Source organism: Podarcis cretensis (assembly GCF_951804945.1).
Source record: "Podarcis cretensis genome assembly, chromosome: 15".
Lineage (NCBI taxonomy): Eukaryota > Metazoa > Chordata > Lepidosauria > Squamata > Lacertidae > Podarcis > Podarcis cretensis.
Window position 1 is genome coordinate 41,352,174 of NC_137185.1, and position 23,652 is coordinate 41,375,825.

The window sequence follows — 23,652 nt, forward strand, 5'->3', positions numbered from 1 at the left end:
AAAATTAGAGGGAGAGGGGGGAAATCCCTTTTTAAAAAGAGGAAAAGGGAGGCAAGATGGCAGTTGCCATGGCCTTGCAGAGCCGTGAGGGACCACCAACACCAACTGCATGGTTTGGCTGGTCCCCATGCCACCGACACCCGCGGTGCAAGCGCCACTGCCACAACAAACAGGGGAGAGCCCAATGCGAGAACCGAAGAGGCTGCTTGGACACCCCCCTTCCCCAACAATCTCAGCCCCAGATCACACCAGCGTGTAACTATAGTGTAATTATGAGCTCTGTGAGGAACTTCTTCCTTTTGTCTGTCCTGAATCTTCTACCACTCAACTTCAGCTTTCTACCTGGCTCATCATCTTATTTGCTGTTGGGGCCGTGGGGAAAACCAGGGATTTCTAAAAGCTAGCCAGGAACCCAGGCAGCTGGTGTGGGGACTTCCAGCCTTGGGATAGGAATGTCCTGGCCCAAAGTTTCTTCAGAGTTATTAGTGGTGCTGGAATCTGCTAGAGGACCACACCTGCTTTGTTCCTCGTTTGATTTTGAGATCTGGGCAGGGATCAAACCTCAAGGACTGTAGCTACTATTCCTGGAGTTCCCTTTGAGGGACAGTTGATTAATAAACCACTCAAGAAATTGTGAGTGGGATTGGGTTGTGTGTCCCCTATCAACTCTCAGCACCCTTAACAAACTGCAGCTCCCAGTACTCTTTGGAGAAAGCCATGACTGTTTAAAGTAGTGTCATAGTGCTTTAATTGTATGGTGTGGCCTAATTTAGGTCCATTAATTTCTTTCTTTCTTTTATAAATGAATTTTATTAGTATTTTCCACACAACAACAACAACACGAAAGATATCAAAAGATAACAATACACAACACAGAAAAATCAACATTCGAAAACTAAAAAAGACAACAAAAACAAAACAAACAAATCCATATCTTACAAGTTACTATTATAAACACTAAAACAACAACAACAAGATATTGACTTCCACCAATCCCACAGCACCTCCTTTATCTCTCATTCTGTCTTCCTGTTTTCCTGTTTTCTTTATCCTCTCTATCCTAACATCTAGATATAAATCCTTCTTTCATATCCTTTCACTTCACAAGGTTATTCCAGACTCAGCCAGATTTCTGCCCTTGAACCTTGACTTTTGAGGTATTCATTTAGGCACTCCCAAAAAGTGAAGTAAAAAAAGAATGGGAGTGCCTAGGTCCATTAATTTCAGTGAGCTTATTCTAAGCAGGATTTAGCTGAATGCAACCCATAGTGTGCTCTGGAACACTGGACTCATGGAGATGTAAAACTCCCAATCTTTTAACCTGGTTGGCACAACTCAGTTGAGCAGATTATTGAAAGCAGGCAGGAAGGCAAAATTAAGCATGGTGCATAGTGTGTGCAATGATAACAACCCTGGGATATCAAGCCTAAGAGAACACATCTAAATCTTTGGAGCCTCAGCATTCAAATTTTGTGAGCCAACAGATGGACCCTTGTGCAATATGGGAAAATGACATGTGTGTATATAATTATATTGAAATAATCAGACTCAAACATCCTCAGTGTTAAACAATAAATTCTCAGCAAGAGGTCAGGGTGGGGGGGTCTGGCTGAGCTTTTTATAGACCAAACAGCTGCCCCCAGGAGCCAATGAGATATTAAAATATTTGGACATGATTCAGATCCATCTCTCTCTTTGTGGCCAACAGCATGGAATGAAACCAAGAAATGGCTGTTTACTGTTGAATCTCTGTTGCATAAACAAAGCAGCCAAAATATTGCTTCCCTTAGGATTTCATGTTTAAGTCAGCATAGTGGATAGAGCTCAGTGATGACAGCAAAACAATTTTTTCATCCGAATCAGTGGAAATTGCTGCAACCGGGTTATATTTGGAACAACACAAGCACAGGATGAAAGGTGTAAATCTTTTGAAAACTTTTTAAAATATGCTGGGGAATGTTGGGTTATAGCCTGGAGTGCTGGATGATGGTTGATGGCTCTGCAGATGGCGTTGTGCTCTGAGCCCCCTTCAGCCCCTGCCAGGGATGTTGAGAGTCATAGTCTAATAACATCTGAGGAGTCACAGGTTCCCCTTCCCTGCTCTAGATGAATATTACTCTTCCAAAATGAAGACTTTGAGGCAAAATAACAACAGTAACCTCATCATAACTGAACTATGTTCCTTCCCGCGTATCAGGAAGTAATAGCTTCTAAATTAATGCTCCTTAATTTGGGATTGTGGCAGGCTCTACCATAAAGCACAATGAGGCAACTGCCTCAAGTGGCAGATGCTGGAAAGCAGCTGCAACAGCCCTCTGGCTGTCACTCCTTAACCTCCCAGTTATTTCCCTCTGTTAGATGACAGCCTGTGTATGGTATGTACTCTTGCCTACTCCCTACCCCAAAAAACCTACCTTAATGTAGTAGGTACTGTTCTGTTACGAGTATTGGAGTAAGATTCAGTGGCCGGTCAGTTTCTATACATGGATGGCATGTGTTCCATCTAATCTTTCACCTTTGGGTTGGCTCTGTTTGAGTCAATAGTGAAGCAATAAGGCACCATTCTCCATTCTGCCCAAAGTCACTACTTGCAGCGCTGTTTCTGTTCCACTGCAGTTCATAGTCTGCCAAAAACTACAATATTCTTTTCACTGTTCACTATGGCAAAATTACCATATATAACTTTTGTAAATTAATTTACATAACTAATTTATGTACTGTAAATTACATTCAGGGCCACTGAGAAAGTGTTCAGGCCCCAGGGTGGGGAATAATTCCGGGGGCCCACCAAGGGTTGAACAGCTAGAAATCTTTACATAGGATATAAAATACATGTGTGCTGTCATTTGTATGTTGATAATAAATATGATAATATTCATCCCTGTAGAGAATATTAAGATTCTAATGACTAATATAAATAATATAAGCACCCACATGATTATTGCTTTACTTTTTACCTTTAGCCATACATTTTAAACATTAAATTTGCATGTGTAACTTAACACAATATATTTCACACAACAACTTTGTTGTGTTTGCAGGGTGTTCAGTTATGAAAACATACAAATGTGATCATGTGTAATTAAGATGAGACTGCATTGTACTGGCTAGGCGCAGAGGCAAATGTACATGTAGAGTCGGAAATACTTGGAAATGCTGAATTCATGGCATGCCATATTTCAGAACTGTGCATGCATTGAACATGAAACATATATTTCATTAAGAATTATATAAAACATATGCAAGATAGCCAGGGGCCCTTCTAGACCACTGGGCCATTTTAATTTGTACTGGCTTCCCCCACCCTTGTCGACATTGATTAAATTGACATTACATTATTCCACCCCATTCATTTCAATGCAAAGGAGGTGCAATGCAAAAGGGTGCCACACATCACCTTTGAGAATTCCTGGAGAACAGGCGAAGTCATCTTTGAGAATTCCTGGAGAACAGGCGAAGTCCCGGCAGACTGGAGGAGGGCAAATGTTGTCCCTATTTTCAAAAAGGGAAAAAGAGAGGACCCAAATAATTACCACCCAGTCAGTCTGACATCAATACCAGGGAAGATTCTGGAGCAGATCATTAAGCAAACAGTCTGTGAGCACCTAGAAAGGAATGCTGTGATCACCAATAGTCAGCATGGATTTCTGAAAAATAAGTCATGTCAGACTAACCTGATCTCATTTTTTGACAGAATTACAAGCCTGGTAGATGAAGGGAACGCAGTGGATGTAGCCTACCTTGATTTCAGCAAGGCATTTGACAAGGTGCCCCATGATATTCTTGTAAAGAAGCTGGTAAAATGCGGACTTGACTATGCTACCACTCAGTGGATTTGTAACTGGCTGACTGACCGAACCCAAAGGGTGCTCATCAATGGTTCCTCTTCATCCTGGAGAATAGTGACTAGTGGGGTGCCACAGGGTTCTGTCTTGGGCCCGGTCTTATTCAACATCTTTATCAACGACTTGGATGATGGACTCAAGTGCATCCTGATCAAATTTGCAGATGACCCCAAACTGGGAGGGGTGGCTAACACCCCAGAGGACAGGAGCACACTTCAAAACGACCTTGACAGATTAGAGAACTGGGCCAAAACAAACAAGATGAATTTTAACAGGGAGAAATGTAAAGTATTGCACCTGGGCAAAAAAATTGAGAGGCACAAATACAAGATGGGCGACACCTGGCTTGAGAGCAGTACATGTGAAAAGGATCTAGGAGTCTTGGTTGACCACAAACTTGACATGAGCCAACAGTGTGATGCGGCAGCTAAAAAAGCCAATGCAATTCTGGGCTGCATCAATAGGAGTATAGCATCTAGATCAAGGGAAGTAATAGTGCCACTGTATTCTGCTCTGGTCAGACCTCACCTGGAGTACTGTGTCCAGTTCTGGGCACCACAGTTCAAGAAGGACACTGACAAACTGGAACGTGTCCAGAGGAGGGCAACCAAAATGGTCAAAGGCTTGGAAACGATGCCTTATGAGGAACGGCTAAGGGAGCTGGGCATGTTTAGCCTGGAGAAGAGGAGGTTAAGGGGTGATATGATAGCCATGTTCAAATATATAAAAGGATGTCACATAGAGGAGGGAGAAAGGTTGTTTTCTGCTGCTCCAGAGAAGCGGACACGGAGCAATAGTTCCAAACTACAAGAAAAAAGATTCCACCTAAACATTAGGAAGAACTTCCTGACAGTAAGAGCTGTTTGACAGTGGAATTTGCTGCCAAGGAGTGTGGTGGAGTCTCCTTCTTTGGAGGTCTTTAAGCAGAGGCAGGTGTTTCCTGCTTGGCAGGGGGTTGGACTCGATGGCCCTTGTGGTCTCTTCCAACTCTATGATTCTATGATTCTATGATCATTTGTGGACTGCACACAACAGTAATGATGAATACCTATTGTATTCACTAGACTGAGTTCTCTTCCAGAGATGGGACAAATAAGTGAACACTGGCAATTTCAGCTGCCATTTCCATTTTCCTCTCCAACATTCCTAACAGTCGGTGATCCCCACTGTCAAGCACAGCTCTTTGAAGAGGAGCATCACCTTCCAGTCTGCCTCTGACCACTAAGACAGAATTTATGATACGTTGCTGAAAACTCACCACTAAGGAAGATGGGAACTTCTCCAAGTCTCAGGCTGGATTCCTCTGACTCATTGAAATCTGATTAGGACCCATATCAAATTAGTCTTGCTCATGCTCTAGAATTTCCCAGTCGGACTTGCAGTTCAAACATTACTCACAGTCAGGCCACAGGGCTGACCTTAACTTCACAGGAGTTGGTCAACTCTGCATAAGAGAACAGCCTTTTCATTCCCCTTTGGATTCACAAAGCACCCAGATGTCAAGGCCAGATTATACCATGAAAAGAATTAAGTGACAAATGTTTTCCAGAAATCTGCTACTCTAGGCTGCAGATTAGTGCATAGGTGTAAGCGTGCTCAAATGTCCATATAAAAATAGCACATAATAAAAAACACTTTTGCCTGATATGCTAGCTGTCAATGTACAAGCAGCTATTTGCTGTTTTTATGAAGGGACATCCAAATCTCATCTGCAGCCTGAAATGGTACAGTCCAGGGAAAGCTTTACCACTTTGTTCTGCCAGCTTTGGCACAATACCAAAGAGAACATATGATTTCATGCATAGAATTCAGCTAAAGTATTTCAAGGACTGATGGATTTGGGCCCTATCTTTTGGGAATGTTTTGGGAAGGAGGGGAGTTATAATTTCAAAAGTATTCTCCTGTTATTGTAACAATAGCTTTTACTCTGAATTTACATTATTTCACAGAATCATAGAATTGTAGATTTGGAAGGGGCCACATGAGGGTCATCTAGTCCAACTCCCTGCAATCTTTTTGCCCAACATGGAGCTCAACCTCACGATCCTGAGATTAAGAGTCTCACACTCTACCAACTGAGCTATCCTGTTTCTCCTAATGTACACCACAATTTTGCCTAAGTGAAGCTAACATGTAGTCAATCTGATGCGTTAAGTAGCATTGTCTTATCATTCTCATCCAGGTGTCAGTTGCTAAGTTTGCCCATAGTGATGTCAGCATGTAGCCAAATGTGATTGGTTATGCAATTTCTCTAACTGGGCATCTAACAAAGCCCATATGTTGTCCCAGGGTGGACGGAGCCTTTAACTGATATATAAACATTGGCACACAGTATTTTAAACCCATTTTCACTGGACAGCTGGACCACTTGGAACTCTGGGGAGAGAGATACTATTTCCTCTGCCCTCACATTTAGACTTGTCAAGACTCTTCCCTTGCTATTAACTCTAATAGCTGGCTGGGAGTAGATAGCATATCCTTGCATTGTCATCTCTTCCACCCGAGTCTCCTGCAGGCAAATTACATGAAACTGCTTAAGATATTCTACAAAGCCACTATCCATCACTTTGTATGAGTCATAAAGCCTTTGCTTTTCTTATTGTCCCATCTTGCCAAATTCCTTGTGGGGATATTACAATCTTTCTGGTGTCTGCTAAGTCAATACTGGGAGCTCTCGCGCTCTCCCCATAGTGCCAGCATCACTACGCCTGTCCATGTCACCAGCTTTACATCTTGAGAATACCAAGTTTTAGCTGTGAATCTATTATGGCACCAGGCAAGTGTCAGTTCCCCTTCCCTAGATAAAAACCTCCTGGGCTCTGTGGGTTTCTTAGGTTGTGTCTGAGTGTTATTTGAGAAGGTGACAAACGCTGGGATCTCAGCTGTCCATTGCCCCCTCCCTTTGCAGCTTTGACCTCCATTTCTGGGCCTGGGTCTCGGGCCCCAACTTCCATTCGATATTGGGGACCTTCTGTTCCTCTGTCTGTTGCCAAGCTCTGTTTGATGCCCTTTCAGCTCAGAAGGAAGATCTCTGTTTGCCAACAAATATATTAGGGACCAGAATCTTGAGACTCAAAATCATGAAAAATCAACTCAGTGCTGCCTCACTGCTTGTATACAGTAAAGGTAAAGGGACCCCTGACCATTAGGTCTAGTCGTGGCCGACTTTGGGGTTGCGGCGCTCATCTCACTTTATTGGCCGAGGGAGCCGGCGTACAGCTTCCAGGTCATGTGGCCAGCATGACTAAGCCGCTTCTGGCAAACCAGAGCAGCGCACGGAAACGCCCTTTACCTTCCTGCCAGAGTGGTACCTATTTATCTACTTGCACTTTGACATGCTTTCGAACTGCTAAGTTGGCAGGAGCAGGGACCAAGCAATGGGAGCTCACACCATCGCGGGGATTTGAACCGCCAACCTTCTGATTGGCAAGTCCTAGGCTCTCTGGTTTAACCCACAGTGCCACCCACATCTCCTTGTATACAGTACATCCACCCAATCACAACACAGGTCATTATATAATTTCAGATGTGTCCCCATAATATCTTGAATGTCCTGGATTATTTCAGTCTCAGACCTCAGTGCTCCTCTAAAGTTTTGAGCTGACCAATTGTGTATGATGACTTTTGGCCTCAAATTCTGGGCAGCATCATGGTGTTCTGGGTGGGCCCCCTTGAGATTTGAGTCCTTGGGAGTAGTTTCTATATCAACCTGTGAACATTGAGTTGGGACCCACTTCCCCTCTGTCACTGGCAGCATCTCTCCATGATGGAAGGAGCGGCTGACTGACTGACTGCCAGGGGGAGAGCTCTATCAAGTTTGGCACATCATGGCACTGGGACATGCCAACTGAGCTCCCCTGACTTAGCCTCACCTCCAATTCACTGCTAGGCTCCAATAATTCATCTACTAACAGCCTAGGATCAGAGGGAGTCAAATCCAAGGTATTAAATGAGTCCAAGATATTAAATGTGTTATCCAGGGCCAGAGATGCTGATTTGGACCCCAGACTCAAGACATCAATACGTGCATGTGGCCCAGCACCATAGAGGCGACTGGGTGCTTTATGAGATAGATTGGGGGTGGGGAGTAGGGCTGGATAAAACTGCCCATCACTTCTGATTTGTGGTGCTATTTGCAGAAAATGAGCAAGCTCTCAAGGGTGTAGACAGAAGGCGCTTCCTTCTTCACTGCTCGGACTGGAGTCTATTCTCATCTGTGCTTTTGGGGAGCCAGGAATGAGGAGCAGGGGAAAAGGAGATTCTGGCAATGTTAGTGCGAGCTCCCTCCATCCCGTTGCTCCCACAGCCTCTGCCTCACCTGCCTTTCTGGCTGCAAAAATTGCCAGAGTTCCCCCACCCCAACAAGCAGTTTACAGATGTTTCAGAGCCGGAACTTGCAGGTCCCTGTCCTTTCCACCACCCCAGCTGCTGAGGTCTCTGTGCCATCCCAATGCTTACAACATTTATCTTACATTGCCCATTCATGGCAAGGTGGAGGAGGCCAGGAGACAGCATAAGTGCTGCAGTTCTGAAGAGCTGAGTGGGGCTGTTTGTATCCCCATATCCTAGAATCCTAGAATCATAGAGTTGGAAGAGACCACAAGGGCCATCGAGTCCAACCCCCTGCCAAGCAGGAAACACCATCAGAGCACTCCTGACATATGGTTGTCAAGCCTCTGCTTAAAGACCTCCAAAGAAGGAGACTCCACCACACTCTTTGGCAGCAAATTCCACTGTCAAACAGCTCTTACTGTCAGGAAGTTCTTCCTAATGTTTAGGTGGAATCTTCTTTCTTGTAGTTTGGATCCATTGCTCCGTGTCCGCTTCTCTGGAGCAGCAGAAAACAACCTTTCTCCCTCCTCTATGTGACATCCTTTTATATATTTGAACATGGCTATCATATCACCCCTTAACCTCCTCTTCTCCAGGCTAAACATGCCCAGCTCCCTTAGCCGTTCCTCATAAGGCATCGTTTCCAGGCCTTTCACCATTTCGGTTGCCCTCCCCTGGACACGTTCCAGTTTGTCAGTGTCCTTCTTGAACTGTGGTGCCCAGAACCGGACACAGTACTCCAGGTGAGGTCTGACCAGAGCAGAATACAGTGGCACTATTACTTCCCTTGATCTAGATGCTATACTCCTATTGATGCAGCCCAGAATTGCATTGGCTTTTTTAGCTGCCGCATCACACTGTTGGCTCATGTCAAGTTTGTGGTCAACCAATACTCCTAGATCCTTTTCACATGTACTGCTCTCAAGCCTCTCGAGATCTACACCCCAAGAGAAGATGGAAGCTGCCGCAACAACCTGCCCAGGGTGCCACAAACATTTAAATGCAGTCTTGATAGCTATATGTTGGCTATGACTGGTTGGCTATGGCTTGCCATATACCCAAACTATATTGTAGCAACGTGATATCTTCCTGATTACTGCTTGCACCCAAATTGGCCAGTATCAGCCAAGCAAATAATCTTGGAAGGTGAAAACACTATGTGAGGAATAAAAAGTGTAGCAGATCGGAAAACAATGGCAACAAACAACCTTGCATTAGTTGCCTAAATAATAAAATAGGAGAACATTTGGTACAGCTCAGTTCTGCATCTGTTTTAACCCAAAGGTGTATTCTTTGCTGAAAGATGCACAGTGTTCAAAATGCTTTTCAACCTCTGCAAAGGCACAATAAAAAAGAATGGGGTTGTATCCCATGCTAATCTTACTCCAAGTAGGCCCACTGAAATTAATTGACATGGCTGGTTTATGTTCATTAATCTTAATGGGTCTACTCTGAGTAGACTGTAGCCCTGTGCATGCATACATTCCCATTCATTTGCTTGCTATATGCTGGTTGAACTCTAAGTTATTAAGGGTGGAAGAAGCTGCTTGCTCATTCTTGCATTGTGAGCACTCTGAGCAAACATTTCTCACTGAAGTTATTTTACTTCTAACTATGACTCGTCTGTGCCTGACTTTAGCTGCAGAAATCGGAAGTCTGTTTTGGCTTTGAGCCACTTTGCTCTTCCCGTTTTAATTACTTTGGTGGGAGAAAAGCTCGCAATTCAATCACAGCTGAAATTACAAACTGCCTTGGAGCACTAACAGCAGAGTCAGGCAGAGACAATGGCAATGTGGAAAGAGGGGGGCATAGCTCAGTGGGATGCAGCATGCTTTGCACAGAGAAGGTCTTATGTTTGATCCCTGTGATTTCCACCTCAAAGGCTTCCAGGCAGCAGAGTTTGAAAAGATTTCTGCTTCCCATCTTGGAATGGATGACTAGTACAAAGTAAACAAAATATACAAGGTGGACAGATATGCAGCTCAACACAGATGAGCTAGTGGGGAAAGAAACAGATTGAGGGTTCTGGGGGGAGTGGTACCTTCCCCCCTGCTAGGGTGTGGGGTTTTGACAGGTGCCCAGCCATGCCCATCTCTGACGCCAGCCCTGAGCACTTTCTTTTTCAGCCTGAGGGCAGCATCCCCTCATGGGGAACCTTCTGGGAGCCCCATGTCAGTGGTTGGCAGGGCTAGAGCAATGGCAGGCAGATCAATGGATGTGACTCTCACTTTTCTACAGTTGCATGACGTTCCATGCAAAAAGGCACAGGTTTCGGCACACAGCTCCTTCCATCTTCCATTCAGGCAAGCATGAGGCATTATCACAGTCGAAGGATACAACTGGGCCCCCAATAATTATTTTTGTGCCCCCCAAATTTGCCGTTTTTAAGGGGGGGAGTTTGTTTTAATAGACTACTCCTATGGGTCCTCTGCTGTAATGCCATTATGCCAAATGTTGCGTGTGAGAGAGTGCCAGCCAACCAAACCCCAGATAACATTTTATTTTTTAAAAAAAGGTCATACCCATTATTACTATTTGGCCACACCCACTTTTATACTTGCCCCATGCCCAGTTTGACATGCAAAGCCTGGCAGGTTGACCAGGAATTAATGTCGCCCTTTGCCTGAAAAGGATTAGCCCCACCTGCTTTAAAGCACCTCTTTCAGATAAAGGGTTCTCCGTGTGGCCATCCTAAATGGCAGACAAATGAATGGGAGATGCTTTGGGCACCCCCTATACTGAGTTCACTCCCTTGACCCTGTAGTGTACCATTTGAGGACATAATTATGCCATGTGCTTTCCTGCCCCCACCAATGGCAGCCAGAGATGAGGAAACCCATGATGTGTTGAGTGCAGGCATTGTGAGAGCTGGGGAATAAGGCATGAAGCTGGGATGTCCTATGCTGCATTCCCTCCTGGAAAGAGATGAGTTTTGCCACAGTCATACATGCTCTGGCACCATCACTTTTGTTTTTTCCAGGTGCATGAGAAAGAAGGAAACTGCCTTATCAGTTTCAGATTATGGGTCCATCTATCTCAGTATTGTGTACATTGACTGAAATCAGCTCTCTAGGATTTCAAACAGGGGACTCTGCCACCCCTGCAACTGAGCTATTGCGTGTCCTGTTCTTTGGAGCCTTTGATGGGTTGTTTATGATAGTCAATTTGTTTAAATTATCTGATTTTAATAGCTTTTTTATTTCCATTAGTTGTCTTTTTCAGCTGCCAGGTTACTGAATATGCATGTGACTTCCACTGTTTGTTCATTAGTGCATTTATATTTCATTCTAGTTTTAATCATTTTATTGTAAGCCACCTTAAGGCTGTTTTTATTTATTTCTGTGGATAGTTCTATCCCACAAGGCATGAGAGGGAAGGCAAGAAGTAATTGAAGAAATGAGTAGCTAAGTAAATAATGCATGAACCTGCCTTATAAAACTTTGACTGATCCAGAATACATCAGCTAGGTTAAACACTCAGACTCACCAGAAATTTATTTGGGGAAGACAAGAACTGTAACTCAGTGGAAAAGAATTTGCTTTCCATGCAGAAGGTCTCAGGTTCAGTCCCCGGCCTCTGCAGGTAGCCCAGAAATGTCCTCTGTCTGAACCCTTGGGAGCAGGTGCCAATCAGCTGCCTGGTTTGCATGTCACAGTAAGTCAAAACATGTTTTAGTGTGGATGTGCAAGTGTGCGGCCTCCTAGGAAGGAGATCACAGCTGCTTCACTGCTCCTTAGCTATTCTGCTACTGCACCATGCTGAGCTAAGCCATAGCTGGATTTGAACATTGTATGAGCATTGGCTCATGGTTACCTTTTTCCAGACTTAACCACCAGCTGTAACCAAGATTTGTGGATTTAGTCTCTGTGAAATGTGTGTGCCTAGTACCAGCAATGTACCCTCCAATAGTACCCTCCAACATTTCTCATTCCTCCCATTTCATCTGAGTAATGTTGGAGGCTATACTGCCCCTTTGCCATATGTGTTTCTGCCCCCCCCATAGTTCTTAATCCCCCCCAGCTGACCTTCATTGTCCCCCACTTGTTTGGTGTCCCTCAGCCACCACACAGAACATTTCCCACCAGAGGAAGGGTGAGTGCAAGCACCACATCAGTGGGTTACAGAACACTCATTACCTGAACAGGTACTTCTGGGAGTGGGACGCCTTCCCCCCATCCACTCATCCCTTCGCAATATGGGATTATGTGATGAGTGGATGGGTATCTGTGTCTGAGTGTGTGTGTGTCCGTCTCTCTTCTGCCCTGCAGCTGCCCCTGTGTTTGTGTTTCTGCTGCCTCACCTATGCAGTCTCACTCCCCCTCCCCAACTGACCCTCCTTGACCCACCATTTTTGTTCCCCACCCCACCCCACCCTGCAGAGCATTTTAGTGAGAGAGTTATGCATGTGCTTCAGTCCCCCACAGTGAAATAAACAGGACTTAGAAGCTGAGCTTTAGCCATCTTGATCTCCAGAGACGTAATTGAATAATGTGGTCTGGTGGGCACAATCAAAAACTTTATCCCCTGCCATCACTTTTTTTCTTAACTAGTTGATAATCAGGAATTGTGCTTCTATTATTTCCAGTAATGGTTCATATATTTTCAATTCCAGGTTCTTTCTTTCCCGAGAGCAAGCCCTCAGAGACAATTTTTAAAATCGCATTTTGGCTGGGATACCTGAATAGCTGCATCAACCCCATCATCTACCCTTGTTCAAGTCAAGAGTTTAAAAAGGCATTCCAGAATGTTCTAAGGGCCCAGTGCCTCCCACCACGGAGGTACTCAGCCAACAAATATTCCCTTAGCTTCAACCTCAATCATGCAAGCAACCACGTCGCCGAAGCTCCAAAAGACGTTGTCCGCATCCCTGTCGGCTCTGGAGAAACCTTCTATAAGATTTCCAAATCGGACGGTGTCTGCGAGTGGAAACTCTTCTCGGCCATGCAAAGTGTTTCCACCAAGAGCACAGCCTCCAGGGACAAGGCCAGCTGTGTGACAGCCAAAGTCAAGAGCAAAGGTTTCCTGCAGGTGTGCTGCTGTGCAAGAACATCAGGGAAAAACATGGCAAAGGACCAGAAAGTGCCCACCATTAAAATACACACTGTCTCTGTCAGCGATAACGGAGAGGATATTTAAAGGCATCCATCATTCTGGTGGGACCAGAAGAGGTTTACATGCAGTACTTCAATATGGGCAGCCTAAGGAGGGGGCTGCTTTTAATGGGGTAATACAGAAGGGAGAATGCCAGCAAGGGAATGATGCCAACGTAGAACAAAGCACGTGAGCTTCAACTGAATCCAAGTTATTGAGGGAATCTCAGGCAAGGTGATTTGAATCCCACTGAAATCTGTGGGGTTCAGAAATGGGACCACTTGAGGCTGGACTTCTTCAAGCGATTCTGCTATTATTTCCTTGCTATTTTCAAGGCTCTGAGGTTCAGTTAGTTTTATTTACAATTGTTTAGCCATTGCGCTCTTAACTTTGGGGGTGGGGTGGAGGAAAGTGTTGTGGCGTGTCCTACAATTGAAATCTATGAATATCTGTTATTGGTTTCAACACGGGAACTTCTTTCTGGCTCTCCGCTTTTATGTCGTGGAGTAACTTCATACACCTAAAGGGGGAATTTGACAAGGCAGAACTATGAGTTAATTGGAGAAATGTGATAGACTTTTAACTTGACTCCTTTCTTTTTGTTGATTCCAGTCCTGTGAAACTTTGGACCATATAGCTTAAAAGACACCAAAAGGGTAAGGGTGGGGCACTTCAGTCCCAGGAGCAGAATGCAACCCCCTAGGCCTCTCCAACCAGCCTTTGGGGCTCTTCCTGTGGTACATCCCTTCACCCGGCCTCTAGTTGGCCCTCCTCCATACATCCCTTAATTGTTTTTGCCAGGCTGGAATATGTGATTGAACTGTGATAATGCCTTTTGCTTGCCTGGATGGAGAGGTCTGGGGACAGGAGACCTCTGACATTTGTATGGCTGGAATATAATCTACTGCACAAAGACAAGGCACAGCCATTGCTCCCTCCACTTTTGCCTCTGGCCCTGCCCACTACTGGCATGTGGCCACTGGAAGGTTGTCCATGGAGAAATGCAGTCAAGGATGCAGGGGGGGGGAGCTTTCCCACCTTTGCAATAGGGAGTACACAGCTCAGAACTGGCCCTGATTCTGCACTTGTCAGCAACTGTTCAGAAGCTTGTGTACCCTTCATATGGATGGCAGACTTGCTGAGAACGGCTCCTTCATCCCATGTGGTCAAAATGTGGGAGGGGAAACACTACAATCACATGGGCAAGGAAATCATATGGGGGTCTATGATAACAAACCAGTACGCTCCCTCCTTCTGGGGTGCTAATCGAGTGGACTAATCCATATGATTAGTTCTGGGCATGTAGTTATAGTATTCACTCATGGGACATCATCAAAGAGAAGCAGCTCCCACAATTTGGTGCAGATGTGAAGTGGGTCTTATTCCTTCTCCCTCTCATTGGGACCATTTCCTTATTCCGAAAGCGTTTGCAAAAATCTCTGTGTATCATTTTGAAGCTTCACCTTCTCTGTGTTCCTCTTTGTTGCCTGCCTTGTAGTACATTCATTTTTGAAGTGCAGCATGTAATGGTGGAAAATATTCTGTAGCAAAAGAATGTACCTTTGTCATAATAATGATGCCAAGAAACTGCCCTCTGAGTTTGTGGGGCAATTCCCAGCCCCTTCATTAACACCAGTTGCCTTTCCTTTGTACTTGTTTGACTCCATCCCATCCCAGGGGCCACACCTGTTCCTTCAATAGCCTACCTCAGGTCTCTCCTCGTTAGGTCCTTCAATCCCTTTTTGCTTCCTTTTGGGATTTCCAACCATTATTGATGTCATGCACACTCACTTAGGGTACACGTGCAATGTGAAATAATTGGAAACTGTGCAGATTCATATTACAAGGTTGCACTGCAACACTGGTCCATTAGGGCAAATGGGGCACTGCCCTCAGCCAGCCCCTCTTACATCCAACCACCCCAAGGGGAGGCCTGTGCTGTTAGGTCTCTCCTCTTTAGGCCCTGCAGAAGTCAGCAGGGAGGAAGATTGAGACAAAACTAGAATTAGTTGGCTCTGCCTTTCATTGTTCTGGCTCCGTGTACCATTGGCCTCCCTGCCTTCCACCCTACCAGTCCAAATGGGCATAGCCTGCCCCTTTGTAATTCTTACTTGCAGAATTCTGGGGCAGCAGGATTTACTAAGGCACCAATGAAAGAGAGGTTCAGATCCATGTGATGTGGGTTATTCATTATGGGGATACTTGTTGAACCATTGATAAGACTAGGGTTTAAGGCAGCCTTTGCCACAAGTCAACATCAAAGATTCGATCTGTTTAAATCATGTGCTGGAGATTGGAGAACATGGTTATTTGGAGACATCTCAAGGAAACAGAAGTGAAAGTGCATGAAACAGTGATTTAGTAAGATTCAGAGTTTGTCCACATTTCTGCTTGTCCTGTGCATGAGTCCAAGAGGTCTTCCACTTGTCTCATGTTTCTAGGCATGGGTCTGAGCAGTTTTCTGTTTGTCTCACTGCATTCCCTGCGAAAACCCACTCTTTACTGCTGAACTGAAGCAAACTTCAATCTACAGTAAACTTGATTGACATTCAGGTTTGATGGTGTCACAAAGAAGCCTCTATCCCCCCCCCCCTGCATCTTTACAACAGGGTCAATTTAATTTATGTTTTCCTGCAAAAAAATCTGTTCGAAATTGTTTCTTAGATCCTTTCTTGGTCCTGGATTTCATAGAGTACCCCAGGGAAATGGAATTGAATTTAAACAAGTTCAGGTATGCTGTATAACTGTGCCCATGGAGACTTATTTCAATTGACTTTGGCTAAATTAAATTGCTTTTTGTGGGATTACCAAAATATAAATCAATCCCCTGCAACAAGGATGAAGCAATTTATCTTTCAACTGTTGACGTCAATAAGAGTATTTTACATTAATATATTAAAAAACAAAAAACAAAACCATGTTCCCTCATTAAACCAGATTACCTGAATTTGGATGATCAGAGACCTAAACAAACAGGAGTGAATAGCAGTTGCACAATACGTAATTCTGAATAACTTTGAATTTGTCCATTGAGCTCTGTATAAGCAAGAGCTTCCTACACTAGGTCCAGCATTGGGAAATGTGCCCCATGCTCATTGGAACTGTGTGTGGAACATTTCTTAAACACGGAGGTTAATGGGGACTCCTTTGCTGCTAGTGGACTCTAAGCTGATCAGCACATATGCAGGATTTATTGCTTGATGACCAAGTGGGTGAAGGGGCCATTTCAGATCAAATGTCACACCAGAACTTCTAAACCATTTAAAATGCATTGGAAACGATCCAGATTCAAGCACTAGACATGTGTCTACTCACATGTAGAGAGCTTGCATGTAGCAACAGAAATGGGGCCCTACTTACAGCCCCACGCCTGATACTGCATTCCCATCACATGTGTTGATATAAGCCCTATTCAAATCAGTAGGACAAGTTGCTCATCATGACGGCCTTAAGTCCAATTGGTTCTGATAGAACTAAAGCAAGGCTAACTTAATATAGATTTAAGTCAATACTTTTAAGTGAAGTCATCTCACATTTTCAGCTGCCAGTCATCATGTTGGACAAATAAAACAGTGAAAAGGCATGTCTGCATTATCTAGAGTTGCCATAGATCTGGAATTTCCTGGACATAGCCAGGATTTGTCTCTCAAAAATGGCATCCAGGTGGAATTTTTGAAAAGCAGCAAAAATGTTCAGGGAAACCCAGGCGTATGGCAGCCCATATCAGAAGTGTAGGTTTTTTGGCAATTTTCCTTAAAAAATAGGTTTAAAAAATCATTTATTTATTTACTGAGATTTTGCAAAAAAAAGGGGGGGGGAGGGAATAAAAGCTGAACAACTTTTGTATCTGGACATTCACTTTTTGAAATATGGCAACTGTAGCACAACTTCAGTCTATATATTGGACCAGGAATATTATGTTTATTTTTAAAAAAAAATCTACAGATTTCGGGTTGCCAAAGTTTGCTTTCTCTCTGGAGTGCCTAACATGAAAAGCTTTTCAGATAACCTCTCTTCATACCATGCCAGTGTCATTCAAAGATTCACAAGACCAAACATATTTATAAGAGCTTTTCCCATTTTCTTAGGGATATCAAGAGGCCTGACAGTACGGCTGTCATTTTCCTCCCTATTGCTATAGCCTCATAGGGATTATATAGAATGTGTTTTAGACACTGAAGGACCAAAAGCAGTTCATGGCAAATGTGAGGTTTGCAGTGTAGCAATTGACCTTTAAGGAAGCTTGAAAGTAATTTGATTTGGGTGTTTTTTCCTTAGTTTCAGCCTGTCAGGAGATTTCTGCACCCTCTGTAGAAAAGAGGTAAAGTACACATTTGGAATTAATAGTTCTCAACTCTGCACACCACACGCTATCTATAGAAATAATCTGGCAATTAACTTTGTAATGTAGGCAGAAAATGCATCTATAGCATCAGAAACAAAATGGGATTCAGTGCAGTAAGCGAACTCCAAGAATTGAATTGAACTCCATGCTAATCCTTAAATCTTCACAATTTTCCAGTATCCAATAGATAGGAAGCTGCTTTTTCTATTCATCCAGCTAGCTTATTCTTGTTCTGCAATGACTGCTAGTGGCTTTTGAGGATTTCAGGCAGAGATCTTTCCCAACCCCACCAGGAAGTGCTGGGGCTTAAACCTGGGACTACCTGCATGCAACGCAGATCCTTGCCACTGAGCTACAGTGCTACTTGTTTTAAGTTACAGGGAGGCAGATTTTGGTTGAGCATTAGGAGACATGTATTGATGGTATGGGCAATATGACAGAGGGATGGTGTGCTCTCCTTTGCAGGAGGTCTCTAAGCAGAAGCTGAGCAGCCATCTGTGAGCGGAGCTCTAGCTCTGGATTTCCAGTACAGTGGTACCTTGGGTTAAGTACTTAATTCATTCAAGAGGCCCGGTCTTAACCTGAAACTGTTCTTAACCGGAAGAACTACTTCAGCTAATGGGGCCTCCTGCTGCCGCAGTGCCACTGGAGCACAATTTCTGTTCTCATCCTGAAGCAAAGTTCTTAACCTGAGCTACTATTTCTGGGTTAGCGGAGTCTGAAACCTGAAGTGTATGTAACCCGAGGGACCACTGTATTGAGGTTGAATTAGATGGCTGAGCATGACAGCAGCATATTCTGTGGCCCTTACAAGCAGAACTGGGCCCTGCCCTGGTTTGGGAGGGTGTATGGCATAGGCGCCAACTCCTTAGGGCTGAAGACACTTCAGCCCCCTAGATATTGTTTAGTAGGGGGCTCAGCACCCGCCCTCCAATATTGAGAGGGTGGAGGAGGCTGAGCACTGAGCAGAGCGCAGCACTGGGATAGGCCCAGTTTCTCCAGCTTCTGGCATGGGGCATGGAATGGAGTTGCTCCTTCTTCCCCATGAGACAAGGCGAGCCAGGGGCACCGCTGGCACTGCTGCTTGCACCGCCACTGCCTCCTCCTCCTCCTCCTCCCACCACCAGTGACCACAGCTTGGGCGAGTCTGGAAGCCTACCATGGCTGGGGAGCCCTGCTGCAGTGCTTTGTTTCTGCTGCCCTCAAGGAGTGTAGCCCTCAGGCTGCAAGAGGTTCCCAAGCCCTAGCGTAGGACAATGCTGACTATAAGTAGAAGCTGACAGTATACATTTGAAGGGGGGCATTTTTGAGATGCATTGTGGGAACATCAGAAAAGAAAAGAAAAGAAAAGAAAAGAAAAGAAAAGAAAAGAAAAACTTCAGCAGAGGATAATAATGCATATGATTTGCATGCAGAATCAACCCTTTCTCCTGAGGGACTGCGGATTTTAATGAGCATTAAAATTGCTCATTACCTCAGAAAGGATAGTGTAGAGTTGGAAATGGTTCAGAAAAGGGCAACCCAAGTGATTAAGAGGGTGGAGCAACTCCCCTAAGAGGAACAGTTACAGCATTTGGGACTTTTTTTTATAAAAAAAAAGTGACTTAGAGGCGATATGACAGAAGATTATAAAATTATGCATAACATGAAGAAAGTGGATAGGGAAAAGTTTTTCTCCCTCTGCCGTAACCCTAGAACTCGTAAACCAACTTCCAATGAAGTTGGAAGATTCAGGACTGATATAATTATTTAATTATAAGTATTTCAGCTGCGGGGAAGTAGACAATTTCAGGGTTGAAGGATCTACATTGTTTTTACTAGAACCCCAATACCCACCATCTGGAACCTGGTGCAAATGATATAAACTTAGAAACAAATCATTCTGAATTTGTAACAGAACTGAACAAAGCTCATTGTCCTTCCCTATAAAAATCCCACTTCTGATTAACTCCAGTCCTCTTATTTTCCGCAATTTATTAATATTGGGGGAAATCATTTTCTTGCCACTATTCTTAAACTATTTGGAGTCAAAAATCCTTGCTGTTCTATGCAAGTCACCCGGGGATCAAGACCAGCAGATCAAGACCTACCTTCTGCTCACCCCTGATTTTATTTTGTCACAGTTTCTGGGGTCCAAACCTCCTCAAAATAGGAATCAATAACCCTTGGGTTACTACCAGGCTAGGGATACACCAATCTGTCAAATGTTTATTTTTCTAAGTTTCTCATCCCCACCCCCACCCCTGCATCTTAAGTTTCATTCTTCACATTTCTGCATAAGCTTGTGATTTATTTATTTTCGGGGGGGGGTGGAATCATCATGAAAATTATTTGTGTGAATTTCTCCCAAAATGCACATTTTTCTATGCATTTTCTCCTAATTTTTGCAAGCAATTTGTACCAGTTTGTGCATTTTACTTTTCCCTGTTATAACATTGTTTGGTTGGCGAACTGTACCACAAAATTCAGAAATGTGCAAATTTCACAGGAGCAAAATTTCAATCTGTGTTTTGTTTCAGAAATTGCAAAACAGGGTATTTCCTAAGCATTTCAAACTAATTTCTTGCTCATTGCTATTCCACATTACCTGCATTCTGGGCATTCATTTTGATCTGTTTGCAGGCAGGTTAGACAACATCACATCAAGCATTATTCACACCATCCAGTGCATTTTCATGCCCTTGGAAAAAGTCTGATCTTTTGGGAAAATCAGGATTGCTTTCCCCACTTCCTGCTACCTTCTCCCTCAAGAGGTGGCCTCTAATATCTCCTCCACTTTCCATGACTCTCATTGAGCCTTTTACAAGATTCTCAGAGCCAGACGCATCTCACTGTTTGATCTGATTGCAACTCACGAGTAAACTGCTAGTTTGGTGACTTCTTCCTCCCATTCCCCATATCAATTTATTTTCATTAAGAGTTTGTTAAGATTGGTGTTTTTGGAAGAATTACAGCCTGCACAGATTGTTATGGTGTTCCAGACATGGCTGCTGAATGGCTAGTTGGATTGTTTGCATTTCTCATACCAATTCTATTTTTGACAGGATTTTACCTGCTATAATAGCCCCCCCCCCTCCACACACAAACCTCAAATTGTAGATCTATAGCAGGGGAGTTTTTACTGAGCTGTACCAAGGTTTGGACACGCTGTACAGTCCATCAGACATTAATCCTAAACTAAACACTCTGCTCCTGAACTGAAATGTTATCGGGAAGGTGTCAGTGTGTTTGGACAGGCTAAAATTAGAAAAGTGACACTCCTGCCTGCATCATTCCATGAGGTGTGAAAGTCAAGGTTGGGTTGACACAGAGCCCTGGCCTTGGAGGGTAGAGGTTTGCCAAATAAACCCCGTGGAGGAACCCTGCAACCAATGACAGTTTATGAGTTGGAAGTAATTTGCTAAAACATTTAATCCCAGGATTGTGGTATTCTGCCTAGACAAAATTTGCTATTCCCAGAGTGGTTTAACAGTCAATCCCTCTTCCCAGGGAATTCTGGGAATTGTAGCTCTGTGGGGGGAACAGGAGTCCCCTAACAACTCTCAGCGTGTTTAACAAACTACGGCTCCCAGGATTCTTTGGAGGGAAGTCATGACTGCTTAAAGTGGTATGAGACTGCTTTAAATGTTTGCTATAGATATAGCCATAGTGATGGCTGGTGAAAAACAGGGAGGCCAGCAGTAGCTGGTGCCAGAGTCAATGTCAGGTGGAACCAACTAATTTTAGCTTTGTGCCTGCCGAGTTCTACATGGAGAACCACTGGGACTAAGGAGAAGGAAGCTGACAGCCTGGGGCATCCCCTGTATTGGTTGGAAGAAAGAAGGTGGTGCAGTGTCCCATTCACCCCAATGGACCAGCCTCCACTGCCTTTGCTTTTTAACCTGCTGCTGCTCCACAGCCAAAGCATCATATACTGCCAAGGAAACACCTTCTAGCCAACTGCTATATCTAAAAAGGCTGTCTCCTGTGTACCCATAATGATTACTGGGGGGACAGAAAGAAAAAACAATGGACTTCTCTGCTCCCTAAATTAACAGCATCTCTGGAATAATGAGTTGTCCTCAAAACCGGTGTCAGGGACTGGAGTCTTTGGAAAGCTACCAAGACACCAATACCCACCAGAAGGGCCAGTTTCAATCTTTGACCTGTCACAACTGCCATTGCCTGCTCACTTGCTCAGCTAAGAGCTCTCTAAGTGAGCAGGTGACAAGTGAGGTGGAGGGGGCATATCCTAAGGAGATGCCATCCCACAAGGGCATCATACCAAGGGCCACTGCTGAAACCTGCAGTCAGCCATCTCCTTGTTTGAGGAGACCCTGGACAATATGTCCTCCTATGGACCTCTTCTGCCCCTCTCAATGGTGCCTGATTAGCTTACTTGGCTGCAGCGGCAGCTGTACAAGTACCAATGGATGGCTGTGTCTAGCCACTCTATAAATTTCCCACACTGCCCCAGGCCAACACTAGGCTGGACCTGACATGGCTTGCCTTTCAGGGTCAGAAAAATAAATTAGGGGGTAGTGCAGACGTTGTTAGTGAGCCCTGTGAAGGAACTGGGGCCCTCGAAATTGCCCAAGGACGAGAGATGCTGACACCATCCCTGACTGTTCTTACTTTTTGAAGTGACTTTGGAGAGCATACAGATAGAGCAAAAGTGCTCCATCATCCTTGGGTTAAAAAGATCCTGAGTATATTGAATTACTTTGCAGAGTTAGCACACAGCATGAAGCTGACTGTGCAATGGATCCTTTGCTGAGAGATGGCAGGCTTACCTTAGCTGCAATCACACAGAGATACACTTGCTGTGGAATCATGAAAAAGGCTTAGTTTTTTTTAATAGGAAATGCATACTTGGATAGAAAAGGTTCCTAGCTCTTACTAACTAAGGTGGAGGTGCAAAGGACTCTTGCACTCAACAGAGATACATCCAAAGATGTCCTGTCTCCAAAAGAGCTCAAACGAGAGGAAGAGGGAGGCACAAAGTGAAGAGCTGCAACCTGAGAATGTCAGTAACATCAAAGGAAAGGTCATCAGGAAGATCAGGGAGACCCTTTAGGAATGTGATGGTTCCCTTCTCTATAATATAACCCCATGCAAACCCCTTAGCAAGCTGAGCTGCATCCCAACACTTCCAGTGAATATTGCAAAACTGCTGGAGATGGTACCAGGCTTGACGGGTCAATGATTTGACATGGCAGAAGGCAGCTTCACTTGCAGGGAGGTGCAGCTATGCTTCACTTTTGTGCTCCCAGAACAATCCAAAGTTGCAGCCAAACCCTCACACTCTAAGAGGTAGGCTGCCGCCCTGATTGCAGCTCAGGGGTAGTGCATATAGAACAGCCTTATAGAACTTGGTGCCTTCCACAAGTTTTCGACTACAATTTCCATCAGCTTCAGCCAGCGTGGCCATGCTGGGTGGGGCTGGTGGGAGTTGTAGTTCAAAAGCTCTAGAGGGCACTGGGTTGCTGAAGGTCCCAGGTTCAGCCTCTGGAACCTCCAATTAAAAGTTTCGTGCCAGGTGGTGGGAAACATGCTGCTAAACCAGAGCTCAGTGGTGGCTTTGCATCCTTAAGGCGTCAGGGTCTCTCGACAGAGCTAGAAATGTCCAGTACCTGAAATCCTGGAGAGCCTCTGCCACTCAGTGTAGAGTAGCCAGTACTGACCTAGATGGACCAATGGTCTGATTCGGTATAAAGCAGCTTCCTAGTTCCTATAGGTGAAACAGACAAATACTCACCTGGCATGAGGCAGACTTCCTAACTACTGGACGAAGGTGAAATGTTTTCTCTTTTCAGAATAATAATAATCTCACAGCTGTGGGCAATCAAAGAGGCTCCCTGCTCATTAAAATGTTAATTAAATTGATGGACATCTGGATCAGTGATTACAAAAGCTATTTCAAGAACCGTGTTTAGAGAAGGGGGAGAGTCCTTACAGTGACTGTCAAATTCAGAGAATCAGCTGGATGACAAACAGCTCTGTAGACAGAAAGATACAGCTTACCCAAGTTTATTTGTTAAAATATTAGGAGCCACACTG

General features: G+C 44.4%; 1 protein-coding gene across 3 annotated transcripts in view; it reads left to right on the forward strand.

The window, feature by feature from the left end:
- Positions 1–19,196, forward strand: part of ADRA1A (adrenoceptor alpha 1A) — a 58,936-nt gene extending 39,740 nt beyond the window's left edge. For 2 of the 3 annotated variants that reach the window (XM_079955127.1, XM_079955128.1), the window contains exon 3: positions 12,790–19,196. In XM_079955127.1, coding sequence (XP_079811253.1) covers positions 12,790–13,313 — 524 coding nt within the window. In that variant the 3' untranslated portion in view covers positions 13,314–19,196. The remainder of the gene's footprint in view (positions 1–12,789) is intronic. The other variant, XR_013833386.1, reaches the window with a different exon arrangement.
- Positions 19,197–23,652: the final 4,456 nt, after the last annotated feature.